At 38.8% G+C, this 24,507-nt stretch overlaps 1 protein-coding gene across 15 annotated transcripts in view; it reads right to left on the bottom strand.

Annotated features, from left to right (window-relative positions):
* Positions 1 to 24,507, bottom strand: part of DLG2 (discs large MAGUK scaffold protein 2) — a 2,323,126-nt gene that overhangs the window by 660,675 nt on the left and 1,637,944 nt on the right. For all 15 annotated transcript variants that reach the window (XM_059883216.1, XM_059883213.1, XM_059883215.1 and 12 more), the window contains one exon: positions 21,584 to 21,753. In XM_059883216.1, coding sequence (XP_059739199.1) covers positions 21,584 to 21,753 — 170 coding nt within the window. The remainder of the gene's footprint in view (positions 1 to 21,583; positions 21,754 to 24,507) is intronic.

Genomic DNA, 24,507 nt, shown 5'->3' with positions numbered 1-24,507 from the left:
GATTGAGTCACTTGAGAAACAGGAGAGATCAGAAGAGATGAGAATTAAATAATTCTAGAACAGAAATAATAAAAGCTGCCATTTCTGGAATGTTTACTGTGCCTTTACATCTCCTATTCTCTGACTTAAACTGGAAAACCACACTCCAACACTGGTATTATTCATATTATTATCAACTTGTAGCAAAGGTGGCTGAGACTCAGGGAGTCACTGTATTTGTGGACATCTACTAACAAGAATCATATACAGGAATTGAACCTAATCTGAGATCCAAGCCTGTACTCTCTCCAACGTGCGGTGCTGACAAAGCAAAAAGGACTACAATCTGCTATGAGACAGAATCTTTTCCAACCGAGAGCTTATGTTTCAACTTATTCTTGACATAAGAGCTGATCCTGGTTGTGCTGCTGCTGCTGTTCTCAAGAGAAAGAGCTGACAGGTTTAGAACTTTCACCAGGCTGGTCTGTAAGCTGCTGCTAATGGGAGGATATTCTTCCTTCAGTCTGTCAGCAGCAACTGCTTAGTAAGCACGAGTTCCTAAGAGTACCTGCTAGTGGAATTCCAGGTAGAGAAATCCCTGCCATGCAGATATCCTTGACAGCTGCTGCTAAGTCGCTTCAGTCGTGCCTGACTCTGTGCGACCCCATAGACAGCAACCCACTAGGCTCCTCTGTCCCTGGGATTCTCCAGGCAAGAACACTGGAGTGGGTTGCCATTTCCTTCTCCAATGCGTGAAAGTGAAAAGTGAAAGTGTAGTCGCTCAGTCATGTCCGACTCAGCGACCCCATGGACTGTAGCCTACCAGGCTCCTCCGTCCATGGGCAGCTAGTAACCTCAATTTGGGGGAATAACTCAAGTACCTAGAGAAAAACATTTTTACCCATCAATATGTAATTTCACTTTCTTTTCATTGTCCTTTGCTCTTAGTTATGTTCACAGCTACTTCCTACCAAACACATCAGTGTAGAGGTGACCTTGAATATAGGGAAAACTGCAGGTGAGATATGCTTTTAGGTTGCACCAGTGTTATACCCAAGGATGACCTTCTGTCAGGGTACAGATAGCAGCTGAAGAAATAGCAAAACAGCAATACAATACTCACAGGTGGAGCTTGTTAAAAATATTCAGGGCATTCCTTCCTCTCCTCCCAAACCACCAAAATCAAACAAGAGACCAAACTGGCCAACACATCCACTCTTTAGCAATAGCATAAAGTCCCTGTTCATAAAAGATTTGGAGGGAGAATAAGAACATCATAAAATACCCCCAAACTCAACAACCCTTAGTCTTTTTGACATTAACTCCTGCAAAATGTGCTGGGTGAGCGGAAGTAGAGGAAGGAATGTTGTATACAAAAGCTTTTGAAAAATAACAGGGCTCTTTAGCAGAGAAACAAAAGCCCCACTGGACCAGGCAAATGAAAGGACTCAGCTGCTGGCAGGAGAGGAGAAACCTCTTCTTCATCCTCCTTTTCTCCAAAGGAAACAGAAATCACTCTGCATTATATTCTGAGCAAAAGCAGAAGTCTATCTTTTTAATTTGCAAAAGATGGTGCTTGTTGAAATAATATTTTAGAAAGCGAAAAGTAAAATTATAAGTTGAAGAGGAAACAACATCAGAAATGTGTTTTTTGGGGGGTGGGTGGGTGATGGGAAGGAGGTTGCTCAACTTGCTTTTAAAGAACACATCTGGGAGTTAAAGATAGTTTATTGGACACACAGCTTTCAAAGGTGGTGACCAAAATGTTAATGCAAGTCCCCAAGGAGCAACAGTAAACAACTCTGTTGCTTTTTGTTGGTGCAATCCAAGATGCAATGAAGGGAAATGATGTAGAAGCAACAGCTGTTACGTGAAATGGAAGTCTCTTCATCTTTAAAATAGAATTGTTTTGAGAATTAAAAGAGTGAATATATGGAAGCAGTGGGCACACAATAAAAGTGTTGTTTATCTTTCTCTTTAAACTACTACAAATGCAGTCTGCAGGTATATACGGTTTTCAAAGGGCAAAAGCTAAAAGATTCAATGAGATACTTTGTCACTAGTAAAACTGTCAAGAGTCTGCTGAAAACTAAGCAAAATGCTTCAAAATACTGGACCACCAAGAGAAAGGATAGGTTTCTAATTTGTGGTCAACCAGTTGCTTCCAGGACCTTTTTCTAAAGGAGATTTAACTGTTGGTTCTTTCTTAGTCATCATATTCAAAGGTCTCCCCAAATCATCATGCTGTTATTTGGTAATAACAGTAAAAAAAAGACAAATACTGAGCAACAACTGCTTCATTTAGTCTTCATAACAAACCACTAAAGAAGTAGATTCTATTTATAAAAGGAAACTGAGGCTTAGGTTGTGCTTTCAACTTTGTGACAGTGCATCCTTTTCTACAAAGGGAAAAATTCTAGAGATTTTCAGTCATGAGAAAGATCTGTATTTCTAACACAAATACTAAAAATGAACCTATGAATTATAGTTAAAATTTTTAGAAAGGCACATCTAACTAAAGGTCCTTATTCATCTTTAGCACAGACTGAGGGGCATCAGAAAGATACATCCCTTCCAGTCTAGCAGCATCAAGTAAGTCAGGAGGATTCAGCTGGCCTGTCACCCACATGAATGTTTCATTGTAGGCTGCTTGGTGGTTGCAAATTAAGCTTCTCTGGGTGAGAACTCTCATTTTGACAGCATGTTTCAAAGGGAATAGAGGGCTGAACTGGTGAGAAAAAAAAAAATTACTTAGTCAAGACCAGAGTATTTTTTTATTTCTTAAGTTTAACCAAAACATTTCCAGGGGAAATTGAAATGGGAGCTGGTTTGAAGAGTGAGCTACATGGTACATGAAGGTGTGCTGGCATGAAGAGATCTAGAAAGAGAAGACACAATTCAGAGGGAGGAAAATGGTAGGGATAAAAAGCAAGAGCGTCACAAAGTACTGGGTTGGCCAAAAAGTCCTTTCAGGTCATTCACAAGATGTTATGGAAAACCCTGAATGGACCTTTCGGCCAACCCAATATAAGGGCTATTATATTGAGATTAATGAGCCTTTCTGACATTAATCTTACAACTTCTATTATAGTACAACTGAGGGGAAGGCAGCAAAGGCTTTCAGCTCCCAGGACTCTCACCTAAGTCTTCTAACCCACACTTACTGTTCAGCCATGCCCTATTCAACTTCTCTCATACTCGCTGTGTTCCAGCCAGTAACTTTACTTACTAAGCTACTTTCTACCTTTTGCATCTACCAGTTTTCCTGCCTGGCATGTTCTTTTCTTATGCTTCATAAGAAAACTGTATATTTAACGAAACCTTACACTTAATAACTCAGTTTAATGATCAACTCTTGAAAAGGTCTTTGACCTCCCTGTCAATTTCCATCATTGCTCACTGCACTTATCCTTCATAGCCCTTCATAATTTGTATGCCTATATACATGAACATACGTGAATTTATTTCCCTGTATATTATTAGTTTATATTCTGTCTCTCGCAAAGAAATAAGTGCTGTGAGAACAGAGCACTTATACTCACCAATGTTGGTTGTGTGTTCTTGGGTAACTAATTTAAACTTAGGATTTAGTTTCTTAAATTATAAAATAGGGAATAGTAGTATCTAACTTCTAAAATTATCATGAAATACAATCTTAAGTACCATTCTTCCTATTATTTTGGAAGAACTCTAAAATTATCCCACATGAAATACTAAGGTGCTAGAGTACCACTCACAATTTGAAAAGGAGGTGATCCTAAACTGGTTTTGTTAGAATTAGAGATGCCTTCCCTTCAACTTAAAAGACAGGCTCTCTCTGAGTTGACTTAGAGCTCTTGACATATGCCTCCTTTTAAGGGTTAGATTGTTAACAGTCAAAAATCTGGATGCTGCCTCCACCAGAAAAATGTAAAGTGAGAGACTTTACATTTACTCGAGTTATTTCAGCTTCCCTCATAGCTCAGTCGATAAAGAATCTGCCTGCAATGCAGGAGACCTGGATTCAATTCCTGGGTCAGAAGCTCCCCTGGAGAAGAAAACGGCAACCCACTCCAGTACTGTTGCCTGGAGAATTCCATGGACAGAGGAGCCTGGCAGGCTACAGTCCATGGGCTTGCAAGAGTCGGACACGACTTAGCAACTAAAGGGAGAGAGTTATTCAGTTAGGAGCAGAGCGAAGCTTGGGTGCTGCAGTGGGAGACAGCTAAAATCCCCTGGACAAAAGGGAAATGTGCATAATTCCCATGGACTAGATGTGGGTCCAGAGGTGAGAAACTGGTCAAGTTTCCTTATTTAGGGGATTATATTCAAGAGTATTGCCTGCAGCTCAAAAGAGGGGTGGACCACTGGACACTGAGGGCTGAGGAGTCAAATATGGCCATCCAAGGAAGTCTTGCTTCCATCCAGAAAACCACAGTCTTAAGACATCAGGAGAAGCTCAAAGGAACCAACAAAAGCCCCAGGAAGGAGAAAGCATCAGAGATTATACATGTGCCATCCTAAGGGTACTGAAACCACACTGCAATAAACACACCCCCTAAAACTATGTCCTTTTCCCATGATCACTTGCTTCCCATATTGAGCAAAAAAGGCTCATCACTGCAGATTTTTTTTAGGTCTGAAGCAAGATGGAGCTGGAGAAGTGAAAGATATTTTAAATCAGATGAGAGCTCAGAGGTTTTTACATTTAACTATGTTAAAATTATGGGATCATCAGACCGAGAAAAATTTTAATTATTATTCTAAGTGACCTATCTGAGACTGCATTAAAAGTAGGGGCAAATTTAGTCTCAGAGGGCTCTGTGGGAGGTCAGAGAGAGAAAAAATGAAGTTGGTTTCTGCCTTTACCTTACTAAATCTAGTTCATTCAACAAACTAGGTATAAATGTGTTCAAAATACTTCACCCAGCACTGAAGTTCAAGGAATGGTAAGGATCTAAACATTTGGTACACGGCAGGTGGTCGATATATTTCTCTGCTCCCACTTTCCAATGCCAAATTCTCCCCAAGACACAGCATTTCTGAATAATTTTGAAGTTGTTCCTTGAATATTTCCCTGTGTATTTCACACCATAATAACTTTCACTAAGTCTTTTATAGAAAAAAAAGCCTAGATGCGGGCGGGGGGTGTGAGTCTTTCCTCAATATGATTTAGGATGAAAGAGCAATGAGGTTCTGGGAAGCTGCCTCATCTAAAGGTTAAAATGCAGGAGCCTGTGGATTTGCAGCTGGTGGACTATATTCACAAACCAACAGGAGACAGCAAGTAGCCAGGGAACAGTAAGAGGGTTAGAATCTTGGGCCCTCCATAAATCAGAAAGGGCATCCTTGAACGAAGTGTGTTTGGGAGGGAGACCACCTCATGCCTTTTCTGGGGGACTTTTTTTTTTTTTTTTGCTGTAGAGTTATCTAAAGTGGCTGAATCTGTGGATTTTACTTCATGCTCATATTTACCAATTAATCAAATGCAAACTCTTCTTTCTTTGCTTCCCACTCTCAAATGTAGATTGTCATAGGTGAACAGGGCTTAAGAGATAACCCAGTTGAATCTCCCCTGTAAAAGGACCCTTATAGCTTCTCCCTGAATCCTTGTGGCAACAAAGAGCTCGCCATGCATGTGACAAGTTCTGTGCTTTAGGATCAGGTAGTTCTCGCGCCTTTCTTTCCCCAAAGCCAAGGTCTGCTATCCAATTACACCTACCTTTCCTAGTTCCTCCCTCTGTATGAACACATTTCTTTCATATTACAAGTCTTTAATATTTGCATTTATTCAACAAACATATATTGAACATTTACCCCATGTGAGCTTCTGTTATAGGTACTTGAAGATACATCAATGAACAGAACAGAATTTTCTGCCCTTGTGGGCTTACTGTTATTGCTGTTAGTCACTAAGTCCTGTCTGACTCTTTGGCTACCCCATGGACTATAGCCAGGGATGCTCCTCTGTCCATGGCGATTCTCCAGGCAAGAATACTGGAGTGGGTGGCCAGTCTCTTCTCCAGGGGATCTTCCTGACCCAGGGATTGAACCCACGTTTCCTGCTTTGCAGGTCAATTCTTTACCTCTGAGTCACCTGGGAAGCCCTATGGGTTTATATAATAAACAAAGGAATAAATTCTTAACACAATACCTGCTGGTGATATTGCCATGAGTATAAATAAAGCCGTCAATAAAGTGAGGGAAAAACCCTCGTGAATATCAGTGGGGGGTAGTGTTCTAAGCAGAAAGAACAGCAGGTACAAAGCCTCGGGCAGAAACACACTTAGAACCTTAGAGTTCTAGAGCAAGAGAACTCATCTGTCTGAAGCCTCAAGGGCAAAGGGAGATTGACACGGGATGAAGTCAAAGAGGTAATCAGGGCTTGCAGACTATGTGAGGCACTTCATTTTGATTAACTGGGGAAGGAGGCTAGTGAATAGTTTGAAGCAGAAGGTTGAGTGAATATGATCTGGTTAATTTAAAAAAAAGTCACTCCATCTGTTGGATGGAGAATAGATTGTAGAAGTGGCAAAGCAGAGACAGAGAGGAGTTTACCACACTTACAGCAATCTATGTTAAGATATGATGGTTTGGATGGTAGCAGAAACAGAGTTGGTACAGAATGACTTGATTTAAGATTTATTTTGAGAGTATAGTTGACAGGACTTGCTAATGAATTAGATGCAGGATATGAGTAAGAAAGATAAATCAAGGACAACTCCTACATTTTTGTAGGAAACTGGGTACCATTTCCTGCGTGAGGCAAGACTCTAGGAAGAGCTTGGTTTGAAAATAAAATGAAGTGGTGAGTTTTATAGAAGTCAATCTTGAAATGCCTATTAGATGTATATCATGAGCATCACTACATTAAATATACAGCATAGGGATAAAATTTAAAGTCATAAGACCAGATGAGAAAACCTAGGAGGACAGGTTGCTGAACAACAAGGAGGTGTTGTAGGGAATTCTAGGCTTTAAGAAACCCTCTCTCATTTTCTTTCTTAAACATATTTTTATATATCTTCACAGAAAAATTTTGAGAGTTCAGTTCAGTTACTCAGTCATGTCCGACTCTTTGCAACCCCATGAACCACAGCACTCCAGGCCACCCTGTCCATCACTAACTGCCGGAGTTTACCCAAACTCATGTCCATTGAGTTGGTGATGCCATCCAGCCATCTCATCCTCTGTGGTCCCCTTCTCCTCCTGCCCTCAATCTTTTCCAACATTAGGGTCTTTTCAAATGAGTCAGCTCTTTGCATCAGGTGGCCAAAATATTGGAGTTTCGGCTTCAACATCAGTCCTTCCAATGAACACCCAGGACTGATCTCCTTTAGAATGGACTGGTTGGATTTCCTTGCAGTCCAAGGGACTCTCAAGAGTCTTCTCCGACACTACAGTTCAAAAGCATCAATTCTTCTGCTGTCAGCTTTCTTTATATCAACTCTCACATCCATACATGACTACTGGAAAAACCATAGCCTTGACTAGACGGACCTTTGTTGACAAAGTAATGTCTCTGCTTTTTAATAAGCTGTCTAGGTTGGTCATAATTTTGAGAGTATATTATTGGAAAACCACAGTAGCTTTTTCCTGGAAAAATATCTGATATCCTTCGTGAAAATGAAAATTTATTGCTAAGGACTGGAGATCCAAGTCCTTAGGAAAAATAAGCCAGAAACTTCAAATTATTTTATTAGAAAACTGCCTAATGGATCAAATGTTTCACTCTAACAGATGTCCCATCTAATCCTGTTACTGATATTAACTGAAAGCCATTATAAATACAAATGGCGAGAGTAAAGCTGAAGCTTTTCACAATTCACTACTCCATCTTCCTTGATACTAATCTTAACTGTTGTGTTTTATTCCTGAGAAACTGTGTTGAATTTAGAACTAATGTCCAGAATAGCTTTGGCTTTTTCTTAAGTTTTCTTAAATGGCCAAATGTTTGCTTGAGAAAAGTTCCAAGAGAAAGGCCTACCTGAGTTTTAAAAGTTGTGAATTACAACACTGAGGAACTATACCAGCTAAGTTGAACAAAATAACCAGGCATGATTCCTCTTCTGTGAATGAATAGACACTAATTCCCAAGTGCTGAAGGCCAGATTCAGAAGGGGAGCAATTCAGTTTCATCAGCTGGTTGGTGAGCTGCCAAACACTCAACTGTCATGTTTTGCTTGCTAGCACTCATCCACAGCATAACCCCTCGGAAGCCTGCTCTAATGGAGACATCAGGAAGCGATCACTACCAGTCTTTCCTGCACCGTCTAGAATGCCTGTTGGCAGTAACCATCTAGGATGGAAATGTATGTGACAGATAATCAAGCGAATGATTACACTGCTGTGTTATTTAGAGCAGTGAGGAAATCCATGCAATATAGAGCTAAAAGATGCTTTTTATCAGTGAATGTCAGTGCAGAGTCTCGAAGGGTTAGTTTCCTCTCAAGCAAAAAAGGAAAATGTCGATTTGATTTTAAATTTAGGCATAGAGGAGAGATACTTCTGAAAATTATGCACCTTTTGTTCTAACATTGCTCTCCTTCAACAAAGAACTGTGCAATGCTTCAATTAATCAGAAAATCAAAGTGCAAACACCTGGGGGAAAAAATAGAATATCAAAGAAAGAATAGTTGGAGCTTTTGAAGACAAGTTCCATAAAAAACGCTTACTTTCTTTTTATGAGAAAAGAACAGATTTGACAGATAGAGAAAACAATAGTTTTGATCCATCCTGGATCAAGTGAGATGTTCAGATTGTTTATTTGGCATACTAATTTAAATGTGTATAAAAACTTAGTTCAAGACAGTTCTGATTGAAGAATTGTACTTTTAAAGGCTCTAATGATTATATCATGGAAATTGAAGGAGAGAGGAATCTTTTTGTGTTTACCTTTCTGTATTCCCTGATCCTTGGTGAGAGATTTTAAACTAGATGTTTGTTGAATGAATTGAGCTGAATATACTTAGCATTTCTCTTCCTAGTCAAACATCTTTCAGGATATATATCAAGCGGTGTTTCTTTTCATTTCTTCATACACTTTAACACTTTTAGACTTATAAATGTCAATATTAAGTAACTTTTTATGACTGGGTATCATTTCATTGTACATGGTACTATTTACATTTTATTCCAGAAAAATAAATCTGCGCTTTCTAAACTGTGAATTCTATTTTGTTAGCAGGCTGGCTACAGTCCTCAGGGTAGCAGAGAGTTGGACATGACTGATGCAACTTAGCATGCAATAGCAAGTTCAACTATTCTGAAAAAGATAAGGCTACCATCTTAGTGTCCTCTTTTCCAAGATTAAGTGGTATCAGTGAGAAAGAAGTTGGAGTCTGTCAATTACCAACATAGTTTCAGGAGGAGTACTGGAGCCTTACTAAACCTCTCTGCTATTGCTTCCTTCCTCTATCAAAGTTTTTGAATATATTGCATTGTGTTGTGCTTCATGACTTCTTTCATCACTGTTTGCATTCATTTATGGTTGTTATTAACTTTTCTTGTGTTTATTTTGTGAGTTATTGAAGGAGAGAGTTTCTATAAGCAGGTAAGATTAATCTGCTCTAATAACCTGGAAACCAGTTCTTTAGCAGTGTATACAGTCTGCTTGGTGTAAAACTTTGCCTTCAGGCATTATTTTTATCTTTCTATTAGTTCAATATTTAGTCTTTCCTTGAAACTGTGGGATTCATTTTATTTCTATGTATCCTGGGCAACATGCTTCCTTGCCAAGTTCTATTTCTAAGAATTCCATCTGTCTACCTTCAAGTCACCTGTAACTGACATAAGGAAAGAGTGGCTAACATGAGGATCAAATGAGTTATTATTAAGAATGATATCAATAGCTCTGGATGCTAAGCCCAGCTTAACCATATTTATAGAGATAAGTGCAAATTTATAAATTTACATTGAGTCAATTATCCTAAAATAGAACACAATACACCTGATTCATATAGAGTATTTAACTATCTACAATCTTGTTATGAACCAACAAAAAGAGTCTTAAAAACAATGCTTACACAATTTTATATTCTATTAAATAATCAGAAGCTTCCCAGGTGGTGCTAGTGGTAAAGAATCTGCCTGCCAATGCAGGAGACATAAAAGACACGTGTTCTGTCTCTAGGTCAGCAAGATCCCCTGGAGAATGAAATTGCAATCCATTTCAGTATTCTCGCCTGGAAAATTCCATGGACAGAGGAGCCTGACAGGCTACAGTCCATGGGGTTGTAAAGAGCTGGATATGACTGAGTGAGTAAGCACAAGCAGCACAAGTAATTAGAGTGTGGAGTTCATGTAAAGAACTCTATTCGCCATGGTCTGCACTTGCAAGCATATCAAAGGATCTGTCTATGTAATTCTGTGTATTGTTATTTGGGTAGGATGTTGCCAAACTTGAGAAAATTAGTATGATGAAAACAGTAAAAAAAGAAAAAAAAAAAAAAAAAGGTCTGAATTATCACTCTGTATCAAGAGTGATTAATAAATGGGATTCCTTAGCCTAAAAGAGAGAAGCATAAGAGGAGACCTGACTGTGGCCTATACATGTATGAAGGGCTCTTCTATGAAAAGTTGTCTTCATAGCCGTAGAGGGCAGAAATAACATTGATGGACAATTTAAAAAAAAAAGTCCCACTTTCAGCTCAATTATAGGGGAAAGAAAATCCAGTGAGTGGGTCAGTCTCCCAAGGGAATAGCTATAAAGTATTGATAATTTGTTTCCTCCCAAAGTGCTAAAGTAGAAGTTGAAGTCTTGGTCAAGACTGCCTCATAAAAGCCTATGCATATACTTATGTGATGGTAATTACAATTATCTATGTATGTGTACATTTCACACACTATACTGGGACCACTATCTCCCTCGAGGGCACACTGGGTCTCTATGTCCAATTTTTAGTCAAACACAGTCAGGAGGAGTTCAATTAATATTTTACTAAATACACAAGTGGATGTGTATATTTTGAGATTAGAATATTTGAAAAATAGGAAATCTTGTACATCAAAATGATCATGATTTTTAAAATCCGGTACCACAGTTTATTCACATGAATGGATCTATGAAGGCTAAATTTTCCCATCTGACTCAACTACTCATGAACATTCAGTGAATAGTTTTAGGTTCCTGGGAAGCAGCTACTGAACTCTTTCTTCCTCAGACTACTGGCCTATGTTGAACAAATGATGTATGTAATGATTCATGACTCTAAGGCTCTAAATCACCTAGAAAAATGTGCCTCACCTATTTCTTTTGTTATTTTTAGTCTTCCCTCTTCTAACTGTTCTCTTTTTATTCTCAACACTTCCTAATACCATCTTTAGTATGACAATTTCCTACTTACGGTGGATTTTTGGTGGGATCTCATAATTGGTTAGCCCATAGAAGATTCCATGTTTAAAAATTCCTAAGTGGGCTTTCTTTGTGGATATTAAGAGCAGAGATTTTATCTATCCTAGCAATTTTCTGTAAGGGATGATGTGTCAATCTAGCTGCAATTGAATTATGCTCAGAGACAAAGTCCATGTAGTACAAGCTTTTGACTGACAGCTAACGGCACTCAGAGTCACAGACCGTGAATAAAAAATACTGCAATCTTTAATTTTATCAGATCTCAATGTTCCAGAGAAGGAGAAGAATTTAATGTACACTGGTTGATGAGTTGGAGAACCAAAATGGATTTAGTTAGGGGACTGTGATGAATTTAGCACGAAGGCAGTGCCAGCCAGCAGAAAAGGACTGCATTATTTCAGTCTAGGTTAATGCCAGTTTTCTAAGAAGGTACTTGGGAGGAAAGCCAGAGATCTTTGTTTATTGTCATTCTTTTGATGTAGTGCTTAGAACTGCCTGGTTTAATAAATGTTTTTGAAATAAAATATTTATTGTGTGAATGGATAATTATTTTCTGCACATACTTGCTTCTTGAAAACATAAACAAGGAAGGAGAACACTTTAAAATTATTGGGCACTGAGATGGGCCAAGTATCTCACTAAATGCTCACAGTAACCAAGACGACTTCATATGCCCATTTTACCGTCAGGTAAAGCAAGGGTTTAAACTTAGAGGCCGTCCAAACCCTAAAGTCTTTTCACGAAGTTGCTTTGCTATTGATGATAAATTGGAAAGATTTATAGTCACGGTATTTATCATAGCAACACACTTCCTCTGAAAACTTTAAAAATACTATACATACAAAATGAATCTATATACAAAACAGAAATGGTCTCACAGACATAGAAAACAAGCTTGTGGTTACTAAAGGGGAGGGTGAAGGGGGATAAATCAGGAGTTTAGGAGTATGGGATATTAACAGATATCATAAAATAGACAAGCAACAAGATTTACTGTATAGCACAGGAAATTATATTCAATATTTTGTAATAACTTATAATGTAATATAATCAGAAAAAATAACTGAATCACTTTGCTGCATATCTGAAACTAACAAAATATTGTAAATCAACTATACCTTAATAAAAAATTTGAAAAAAATGCTATACAATTAAGTATTTACCTGAACAAATATTCATAGCTAGGTAAACAGCATTTTCTATGTGAATTATAAAACTTTAGAATGTCAAAAACTGGACTCCATCTAATACAATGCATTTTTTTACATCTGAAGTTTTCACAGGAAAAATAATTTTGATTTTCAAGAAGTCATCGATAATAAATTCTGTTAAAAATCATAAGCCAGATTTAAACAGCAAAGAAAAGAAACAATGACTACGTCTTAACCTCAAGGGGCAAATGAGAGGTGTGATATCACTCCTTAGTTTCCAAAAGGATTTAGCAAATAGAACTAATTGTTTTACTCTCCTATAAAGTTATAATGTACAGAACAGTGGGGACTATAGCAGAAAAATTGTAGTTTGTTTTTTCATGAATAAATAATTTCTTTAAGGCCTCAGGAGAGAGCTTTTCTACAGATGTCATTATGAAGACCGACCAAACATCAGCTTGGAGAAAGAACCTCCTAACCCATAAGTGATATGTATTTCATTTATCCAGAAATAATGAGAAACTAGCCACGGACACATTCAAGGAATTCTACAGGAAGTGCCTGGGAACAAGGCGAGCTCATCAAGGTCTTAGGGAAAAATCCGAATCAACTTTTTGGCCAACCAATATATTGTCCTTTGTTCAGTTATTAAAAAAAAAAAACTGTCCTTTGGGAGAATCAGAGAGTGGTGATTTAGTCATAATTTACTTCCAAGAAGACCATTTTCCTGGCTTAACACAGTTAGGCATTTTCTTTTTGACCGTGAACATTGTATTTCAGCAGAAGGTTGCACTGCACGTGCACTCAAGCATATCCTTGTTTCCTCCAAAAGAACAATTTGGGTAGCTCAAAAGGACTGGAAAAAGTTTAGCACAAAAATGAAAATGTAGTGTTTTGAGACCTCATGCCAAACAGCTGAATTTGCCATTTGTGCTTATTAAGAGTCATACCATTATTCAGAAAGGCCCTTTACCACCAAAGAGGTCTACCTACCACTTAGAACTCAGGTCCTGGGACAGGGGCCTACATAAAAAGTAAATGGTGCCTTGTATTGAGAGACACATTTCTATGTACATTTAAAAAATGAATATACATTACAATTTACCTGGTGGCAAGAAAGGGGGGAATGTACAGTAGACGGTTGGATGCCAGTAATCAAAACTGTTGCATAACCTTTGTGTTCAGTGTTTACCCAGTGGTCTGGTGATCTGTTTGGGTATGAATTCCGGACAACTGAAAACTCTGCTAATCTAAATACTCCCCAGTTATCAAGGTCAGGTGGTATTGTCCAACTTGTTACAAAATGCCATCAGCAATATTATACACAGACAGATGGAATAAAAAGAAGAATTTCAAGGGAAAATATCCTGCACTAGGTTGTAAGAATGGTGCATTCAACTTTGAATTAAAAATTTAGCTCATTCATCCCGTTTTTGTTTTTCTTTCTTTTTTGGCAGTGCAATGCAGCATATGGGATCTTAATTCCCTGACCAGGGATCAAATCTATGCCTCCCTGCATTGGAAACTTGGAGTCTTAACCACTGGACAACCAGAAAAGTCCAAAAATCTTCGCTCATTCAAATGTTCATGGGGCTTGCTTTACGTACTCAATACCTGCAGCTCTAGGTCTATATCCCAAATGTTAAAAGTTGTGAAATGGTTAATTTACCAAATGACCATCTCTGAAAACTGCCAGATGAGTTTCTCATCTTTCAACTTTGAGGAAGTTTACTCTGTCCAAGAAAAGACAAGAACAGATGGAGGAACAAGGACAGATGAGAGAAAAGAATTGTGCATGCAGAGATTGAGACAAGCCATAAACTTCAGTCCAGTTAGATATTTGAGAAAATGTCTGTAATATCAAGGGCATGCCAAGATGATATTTAGCCAAGCTGGACAGTAAATCTGTCATGTTGACTATTAAGAAAAAATAAAATTAAAAATCCTCAATAATTTGGAAATTGCTTTTTGATTAATTGGTCTGTTAAGCAAAGTGCTAGATACTTTAAATGCTATTTATTCCAAACTCTTGAACAGATAGTTTCTGAAAGGTATGATAAAAAAGGGGGTCCATGCAAGGATGTTCCTCATAAGCAACTGCTATTGGCAGTAAAATCATTAGGCTTCCATCCTGTCCACTCCCTTTCCCGCCGCCATACTTCAGGGACAGGCATGATCTGTCTTGGACTTGACTCTATCTCTCCGTCCCAAATCCTCCCACTTATGACACAGAGTTTGGTCACAGACTAAACTGGGGATTTGCACTTCCCTTTTAAGTGTTCATTAAATGCTTCCAATTTAGCACAGGCCAGGGTAGAGATTAAAAACTCAGTGTCTTAAGTGTTAGGATTTGCAACTTGTTTATCTCCTTAATTTGGGCTATTGATATCTATCTTTTCTGTATGCTATGAGTTACTTGGATGGCCTAATAAGGAAAAAAATGAAAAAAAGAAGAGAGAAAAAACAAAGTATTTTAAAAGCTCTTAGAAGTGAAAGACTTTCTGAGTGGATCGATTAGTGATAGTTTTGTAGAGGAGACAGAACCTGAGAGCTGGACCATAAAGAAAGCTGAGTGCCAAAGAATGTATGCTTTTGAACTGTGGTGGTGGAGAAGACTCTTGAGAGTCTCTGGACTGCAAGGAGATCAAACCAGTCGATCCTGAAGGAAATCAGTCCTGAATATTCATTGGAAGGACTGATGCTGAAGCTGAAGTTCCAGTACTTTGGCCACCTGATGTGAAGAGCTGACTCACTAGAAAAGACCATGATGCTGGGAAAGACTGAGGGTAAGAGGAGAAGGGGGTGACAGAGGATGAGATGGTTGGATGACATCACTGACTCTATGGACATTAATTTGAGCAAATTGTGGGAGAAAATGAAGGACAGGGAAGCCTGGAGTGCTGCAGAGCATGGGGTTGCAGAGTCAGATATGACTTAGCAACTGAACAACAACAAAGAACTGAACTGGCTCGGCTCTTAGAGTGGAGAAGATGCTGACAGGTAGTGGTCACAGTGGTAAGGAAAGGCATTCAATGGGACAAGCAAAGGCTTAGAGGCAGGAGAGTATGGCAACGTTTCAGAAATTGTACATAACACAGTTTAGCTGGAAAAGAAGGATGAATAGAGAAGAGAGAAGAAAAGACTGAAATCAAATGTTGTTGCTGGAAAGGGAGGTTATAGAGGATATGAAATTATATAATAGGAAATTTAGATTTTTATCTAGGGCCAGTGAAGAGCCACTAGACACTTTTGAGCAGGGGAGTCAACTAACAGAGCTGAGATTTTTGGAAGATTGACCTACAAGTGTGTGCAAATGGAAGGGAGGGATTTGAGTGGAGTCTATTACAGTAGATAAGACAAGACATAAGGAAGATATGAACACCATAGTAATGGCAATGGAGACTTTACACAAAAGACTACTTAGTTGGAAGTGAAGGCAATGGCACCCTACTCCAGTACTCTTGCCTGGAAAATCCCATGGACGGAGGAGCCTGGTAGGCTACAGTCTATGGGGTCGCTAAGAGTCGGACACGACTGAGTGACTTCACTTTCACTTTTCACTTTCATGCATCGGAGAAGGAAATGGCAACCTACTCCAGTGTTCTTGCCTGGAGAATCCCAGGGATGGGGGAGCCTGGTGGGCTGCCGTCTATGGGGTTGCAGAGTCAGACACTACTGAAGTGATTTAGCAGCAGCAGCAGCAGGTTCCAAAGGACATAATGCCTAATTTAACAAAGGTGGCCAAGAAGAAAGAAGAATCAGCAGAAAAGGACTTGGAACTTTTTAGTTTGGAAGAGTGAGGCAATCTTTAATAGAACTTGGTCTTCAACTAGCTATATTATCTTAAAGCAACACATACATCTTAGAAGGAAATGCATTTCTTATATAGGTTTAGTTTTTTTGGCTTAGACCACATAAATCAATGGTCTCCACGTGTTTAATTATCTAGTTCCTGAGAAATTATGACTTGGAGTGTCCTTGGGAAAGTCACTAGAAAGATTTTTATTATGAACCTATTTACTGGGAAACCACATGCACACTTCATATTTTCTTCCTTGTATATTTTTGGTTGCTTGGCAAGTCTAAATGGATTTGCCTAATCACAGCTTCCTATCCATGATTAGCCATTTTTTCCCTCAACTGACTGCCCGTACACAGATACCCCAGCTGCTTGCAATGACCAAATCTCTGAGGGTAGGGAAATTTTTATATATTGTTAAGAGGAAACATTCTAAATCAGTGCTGCATATTACCCAAATATTCCTTACTGAAATACATGGTCATAATTATCAGCCAGATGATTCTAGTCTAATAATGGGAAGATCAGTACCACCATAAGGCCATAAAGACGAACCACGTACGTCAAAGTTCATCTCAGAAATAGTCGCTATACAACAGATGGAATAAACATAAGAGTATAACTTGGAAAACTATAAATTTAATTCTACTACAAATTATTTTTTCAAGGAATCCCTTAACATTGCATCTATATAATGAAAAGAAATACTGTTTACCTTCTGTCTCATGTAAAAATAAATAAACAAAACCAAAATAATCCCCCCAAATCATCTGGGCATTAAGAACATCTATAAAATCGATCTATTAAATGTTTATAATTGTTCAAAGTAGCTGAAGTAGCAATAGTCATAACTTTTATATTAAAAATTAATGGTAAAAGTGAGAAAGTCAGTTGTTCAGATATTGCCCCAACTCCAGATATTTGATAGAAAATGGGGAAAATTCAGAATATTAACAGGGTTTTCAAACAGATGTTTTCCAATTCTGCCTCTTTTTCAGAATCATCACAGTCTTTCCAATTGCCCAGCATAGTCCCCTAAGGGTCCTTCACAGCCTTCCCCATCTCACAAATGGCACCTCAATCCATTCAATGGCTCAGTTACAAAACAGTCTCATTCTTGGACAAATGCCACATCTAGGTTATCAATAAGTGGCAATGCCACTATATGGCAAATGCCAATATATCTTCATCACATACTTGAAAACTTCACTTTTCTTCCTTCTCCAAGTGACCCCTAACTGTCTTTGTTTCTGTTCTTGGCCCCTTCAATGCATTTTCTTCACAGTAGCTACATGATCTCTTAAAAACAACAAATTTGACCATCTCACATGTTGAACATTTTGCTAGAACTTCCCATTGCACTTGGAATAAGATAACAAATCTGCAAATATGGTCAACAAAGATGCACATGATTTGGCCCCTGCTCACCTTGACAGTATCATTTCATGTCATTCAGTACCCTGTCATTCAACTCCAGTCACAACTGGTATCTTTTAGTCCTGGAAGGTATGAAGATCCTTCCTACCCTGGGGCCTTCATATACACACACTTTCACTCTTTCTAGATACTCTCCTCTACTCTTTATCCATCTAGTGTCTGGTTTTATTTGTATCTCGAAGTTTAGCTTAAGTGGCACTTTCTCAGAGAAGTCGTCTTTGACCCATTACCTAATTGGTGCCTCCTTACAATCATTCATGTTCGTTCATAGCACGTATCCCAATTTATATTATAGGTGTGTTCTACATTAGACCATAATCTTCTTGAGCAAAAATTCTCCATTTTCTTGGTGAATCCTCATTGTCTGGGTCTGTGCCAAGTCCATAATAAATGCTTAATAAATATTTGTTGAATCACTGAAGAAGGAAATTAATGAACACAATCAGCTAGCTCTGTATTATATACTCATAATAGAGGCTAGCTAGCCCAGTTGGCTAGAGTGTTGATATTTACTATCGAGAATGCCCACATGCTCAGTGAAGGGAAGATAAAGGTCTGAAAACACATATTAAATTTTAAATTCTCTGGAGCATTTTGGTTCTTCTGATTAAGATGAATCACATCTTTCTCTCTGCTCGATTCAATTGGAATCATGGCTCAAGTTCAACCACAGAGCTGATTTCATTCTGTCTAGCACTAAAATGAGTTACCTTTATGTTTTTCTCTCCCATTAGAACTTTCTAATTCTCCTATTAGAAACACATCTGATTCATCTTCATTGTCTCCACTGCATAAGAGTTTCCATAGTACAAGATTAAACATTGGCAGAAATTAAAAAAAAAATAAGATCATCATTCAAAAATAAAGAGTTATGAGATGGCAAGGGAGGTTAAGACTGGAAGGTATCATCAGATTTAGTGTAGAATCCAACTTAAGTATTCAATTTACTCTGATTCAGCATTTCCTTCAAGGCACAGGGAAAGGCATCAGGAATTCAAACAGTGATAAAAACAGTTTCTTTCTCTGTAAATCAATAAGCTTTATACAGAGAAACAAATCCCCATCGGTGACTTTTGGGTGGTGACAGGACAAAAAGGTAGGACAGACCCAACAGAATCTCAACATGACCAACAGGTCCACAAACCTCTACAGCAATTTGGCAGGAGCCTGCTTTCAGGGATATAAAGTTAGCTCTAACAGTCTCCTGGTTCTCCTCTCTCCACTAGAACAAGTCTATCACCTTATGCTGTGTGTGTTCTTTCATTGGGTTATTGCCTGGGTATTCTTGGTCGATTTAAGCTTACCTGTCTCCCCATTCCCTTCTTTTTGTCCCAGGGCTATTTCACTCCTGGCTCAAAGGACAAAACAGTTCGGTTGGAAATAAACCAGCAAGAGGGGACTCTAGTACCAAAGATAGAGATCCAAAATAATGTGTTCCTGATCAAATGAAGGAGTTTTGGCTATTGATTCCCTAGAACCTTTAAGTGCTCTGCTGAGCAGCTGAGGTCATGGAATGGCTCAGCTAGCAGGAGGCCTGCTAATGGATGGTAATGCTTTGCTGAGTGCTTGAAACTGGGATTTGCCTTAAGGCTGTACTGAACAATTGCTGTTAACTGAACTGTAGAAGTACCTACCTGTTATTTTAGCATATCTTTTTAATTTAAATTGTGGATGCTTATTAGTTTTAACTTTAAAACACATGGCAAATATGAAAATGTGTAGAACAGAAAGTCTTTCTCGCATATCACCAGACATTGGTGTGGAAATGCTTTACTTCTCCCCACCCTCAAATTGATTCTGTGATTTTAGTGCATTCGGATTTAACTCATGAGAGAATTTGGTTCTTTTATTACATTACCAAACAACTGTAGCAAAGGCTGAAACCATATGTAGCCAACTCCAAATAACATATAGGTGGCTTCCCTGGTAGCTCAGTGGGTAAAGATTCTGCCTGCTGTGCAGGAGACCTGGGTTCAATCCCTGGGTTGGGAAGATCTCCTGGAGAAGGAAATGGCTACCTATTCCAGTATTCTTGCCTGGAAAATCCATCCCATGGATAGAGGAGCCTGGTGGGCATGTAGTCCATGCAAAGAGTCAGGCAAGACTAAGCGACTAATACACACACACACACACACACACACACACACATATATAGTAAATATTTGCTGTCAATTTGTGCCAGGTACTACTCTAATATACTCTAATATACTTAATGTATATTGACTCATTTAATCCTCACAATATTTCAAGGGGCAAATGCTATTATTATCTGCATTTTGTAGATGAGAAAATTAGGCTCAGAGAGGTTAAGAAATTTGACCAAGATCAAATGGCTAGTGAACTGCAGAGCCAGGGTTCCAGCTCAGATACTTTGGAGTTTGCACTCAACCAGCAAGTGTTCCTGCTCTGTACTCGCCAGATATTAAATATTTAATTCTCAGAAATCCAATGGGATACTACCATTGAAAGCGCAAGCGTTAGTGGCTTAGTCATGTCTAACTCATTGCAACCCCATGGACTGTAGCTCGCTAGGCTTCTCTGTTTGTGGAATTCTCCAGGCAAGAATATTGCAGTGGGTAGCCATTTCTTTCTGCAGGGGATCTTCCAGACCCAGAGATCAAACCAGGGTCTCCTGCACTGCAGGCAGAATCTTTACTGTCTGAGCCACTAGGGAAGATCCCTTTGTGATAGCACCAGGAAGCTACCATTATGATTCCCATTTAATAACAAGAGGGGCTGGTCTAATCAATGTCACTGTGCTAGTAAGTGGCTGAGCTAGGCTTTTAAACTCCATCCTGCCTGACTCTTGGGTCTGAGATCTTAAATACCACCCACTAGTACCTCCCAGAGAAGGTAGTATGCTTATTTTTTTTAATTCACAGGTAGCATTAGAGGGCTTCCTTGGTGGCTCACTGGTAGAGAATCAGCTTGTCAATGCAAGAGATGCGGGCTCCATCCCTGGGTCGGGAAGATCCCCTGGTGAAGGAAATAGAAATCCACTCTAGTATGCTTGCCTGGGAAATCCCATAGAAAGAGGAATCTGGTGGGCTACCGTGGGATTGCAAGAGAGTCAGATACAACTTAAAGACTAAGCAATGACAACAATAATAGTATTAGAGATTACACAGATTTTAAGGGAAAGAAAAATAATTTATTAAAAGAGTACAGTGACTCTCTAGTCATAATCTTTTAAAATATTTAAATACTTTTAAGTTATTAGATTTTTATAAAATATCTGAAATCCTATTAATATTAAATATCATCATTCTGAAGAGCAGAACTCAAAGTTCTCTTCTTAGAAATTCATATGATTCATTTCACTGTTCATATGATTCCCCAAAGTAACTGCAGTTATCTCAAGAGATTTGTGAACATTTCAAAAAATAAATTTTAAGTTATTTTGACTATTACAAGTATAAAATGCTATGTAGTACTTATTAAATAAAATGGGTAAAAGTATTACCAAAACTAATCACAAGTGTCATAAAAATATAATAATTATTTTAGGATAGACTATTCAAATGATTATTTTTCACATTACTGTTTTACTAAAGGAGAGAAATTACCATTTACATCTGAAAAGTTAGAAAGTATTAACATGCCAGCTAAGTCAGGATGGTCCAGTAAGGTTAAAAATTCATAGAAAACTTTAGATGAGAAAATTTCTTTAGAAATCTATCGCTTCCTTCTCTGAGTTCATAGTTATAGTATTGGCTTCTTTTACTTTCTGTAAAATTCTATTATCATAGGATTTCAAATCTCATGGTCAACACTGAGTCCTAGAGAATAAAAGAACAGGGTACATTGTGGGTGGGTTATGGCATAAGCTGTAACCAGATAGTCTGTCACTGGTATCCTATTGTGAGTTGTTTATGTTTCTTTTACCTTTAGGCCCTTTGAACAGTTTGATTTCCACAACAGTCTCCAAGATGGGTCGTCTTCTACGCACGTACAGCCGAACGATAGACCCTGCTTCTTTGAGCGCTTCCACTGCTTTACTGTGGGAAACCTCTGACACGTCCACCTCATTCACCCGTAAGATACAGTCATTGACCCTGAAAGAAAGGAAGACAGGCAAAAGTCAGGAGTATCCAAGAGAATTTCTGAAAGAATATGACGACTATCTAACCCGAAGGTGTGGAGAAGCAAAGGACAATGGCAATTAAATATATTTATATTTGGAAGAAATACTTCATATGAAGGAAATCAAGAAAACCTTGAACCCCTCAGCCTTCCCAGTCTTCCCAAGATTGACCACCCTACTGGTCAGGTCCTGTTCTGAGCTCCAGTCCACTCTGACTGGGACTACATCACATATGGGATAGTTATATAGGTCAATCCCATTCTCCCAGTTCATCCCACCCACCCCAGTGGTGCATAATTTGCTGATTTATAATATCCTTAACTGCTGGATTTCTTCCATAATCTTGTGGAAGATCTACTATCCACATCACACAAAGGAGAGCTGTTTCAAGTAGTTGAGTTCTTTGTCTAAAGTTGTGAGCAATTTGATTAGAGACTGGGTATGATCTTACGTCTTTCTATTTCAAAACTTGTTCTTTCCTTTTAGGACGCATACATCTAATGTAATGAATAGTTTCATGTACGTTGTACATATCAATTTAAATGATAACATATTGGAGAAGGCAATGGCACTCCACTCCTGTACTCTTGCTTGGAGAAACCCATGGACGGAGGAGCCTGGTAGGCTGCAGTCCATGGGGTCGCAAAAAGTCGGACACGACTGAGCGACTTCACTCTCACTTTTCACTTTCCTGCATTGGAGAAGGAAATGGCAACCCACTCCGGTGTTCTTGCCTGGAGAATCCCAGGGACAGGGGAGCCTCCTGGGCTGCCGTCTATGCGGTCACGCAGAGTCAGACATGACTGAAGTGACTTAGCAGTAGCAGCAGTGTATATATTATATAAAAAGTATGGGAAGAATTTTCCTATCTTTTTTGTTCATAATTTTTCTATGTCTGTTTGAGGAAGTGAGGTGTAGGACTCTTGGTTCAATAAGAATCTTAATTAGCTTCAAATTCTTGAGCTAAGATTCCAGGGTGTCATTTCATCATAACAGATGCTATGGCTTTAATAGGTTTACACATACATTTCTTCTCTGACTGACTAAAAAAAATCATGGAAAACTACCCGTTAAAATAGTTTTGAGAATGCAGGCATCACGGGTGCCAGTCACCCTGCAGCAGCTGGTCCTTTGAGAGTGGGTAATTTTGTCATCTCATGATAATGCCAAAACATAATGTTTACCATCACCCTATGCTCAGCATACTAATCATATCTTAAAACATAGCTTTCCATAGAGGGAGTAACTGACATTAAAAAAAAAATTTGGATGCTATAGCTCTTCAAACTCTACTCAATTTTTTCCTTTTGTATACAGTGGAATCCTTAATTGTCAAATGTTGGGGTGAGGAAATCACAGCCTAAATCAGATGTTTTTTTCCTAAACATGTGGACAAAGTTGGCAGCTTTAGTGCACTAAAAAAAAAAAAAAATCCCAAAAACACCCACAAAAAACACCGGACCAGCAGTCAGGAGGTTTGGATTTGCATTGCAGCTGTGTATCAGCTGTGTGACCATGGTCGAGTCACTTCAACTTTTTTGAATTTTAGTTTCCCATGAAAAGAGAGTAACATGCCTAGAGTTAGTGAAGAGAGTAACCAAACATATAAATAAGTGGACATATGTGTAAACTGTAACAGATCATACACAAGAGAGTTGCAGCTATTGATAGGTGGGTTCAAGATGTGCTTCAGGATTTGTTGAATGTAAACAGGATGGAAATTGAAAATTTTTAAAGGGTTTACTATGTGCCATATCATATCATTCTTGTCACTTCACTTATTTGCTTGTATTTAAGTCAAACCATTTATGAAGCATTGATTCTCATTTTACACCAATGAAATTTTACTGGCAAGGTCACAATGCTGGTCACAATAGTGACAGGATTCCAACCCAGTTAGGTCTTTTCCTGGAGCCTCAGATATGCAGATGACACCACCCTTATGGCAGAAAGTGAAGAGGAACTAAAAAGCCTCTTGATGAAAGTGAAAGTGGAGAGTGAAAAAGTTGGCTTAAAGCTCAACATTCAGAAAACGAAGATCATGGCATCCGGTCCCATCACTTCATGGCAAATAGATGGGGAAACGGTGTAAACAGTGTCAGACTTTATTTTTGGGGGCTCCAAAATCACTGCAGATGGTGATTGTAGCCATGAAATTAAAAGACGCTTACTCCTTGGAAGGAAAGTTATGACCAACCAAGATAGCATATTCAAAAGCAGAGACATTACTTTGCCAACAAAGGTCCATCTAGTCAAGGCTATGGTTTTTCCAGTGGTCATGTATGGATGTGAGAGTTGGACTGTGAAGAAAGCTGAGTGCCAAACAATTGATGCTTTTGAACTGTGGTGTTGGAGAAGACTCCTGAGAGTCCCTTGGACTTCAAGGAGATCCAACCAGTCCATCCTAAAAGAGATCAGTCCTGGGTATTCTTTGGAAGGAACGATGCTAAAGCTGAAACTCCAGTACTTTGGCCACCTCATGCGAAGAGCTGACTCATTGGAAAAGATTTTGATGCTGGGAGGGATTGGAGGCAGGAGGAGAAGGGGACGACAGAGGATGAGATGGCTGAATGGCATCACTGACTCGATAGTTGTGAGTCTGAGTGAACTCTGGGAATTGGTGATGGACAGGGAGGCCTGGCGTGCTGTGATTCATGGGGTCACAAAGAGTTGGACACCACTGAGTGACTGAACTGAACTGAACTGAAGCTGATACAAAGTTACT

The sequence above is a fragment of the Bos taurus genome, chromosome 29 (assembly GCF_002263795.3).
Source record: "Bos taurus isolate L1 Dominette 01449 registration number 42190680 breed Hereford chromosome 29, ARS-UCD2.0, whole genome shotgun sequence".
NCBI lineage: Eukaryota > Metazoa > Chordata > Mammalia > Artiodactyla > Bovidae > Bos > Bos taurus.
Note: the sequence above shows the minus strand (reverse complement) of the source record. Positions and strands in the feature narration are given on the sequence as shown.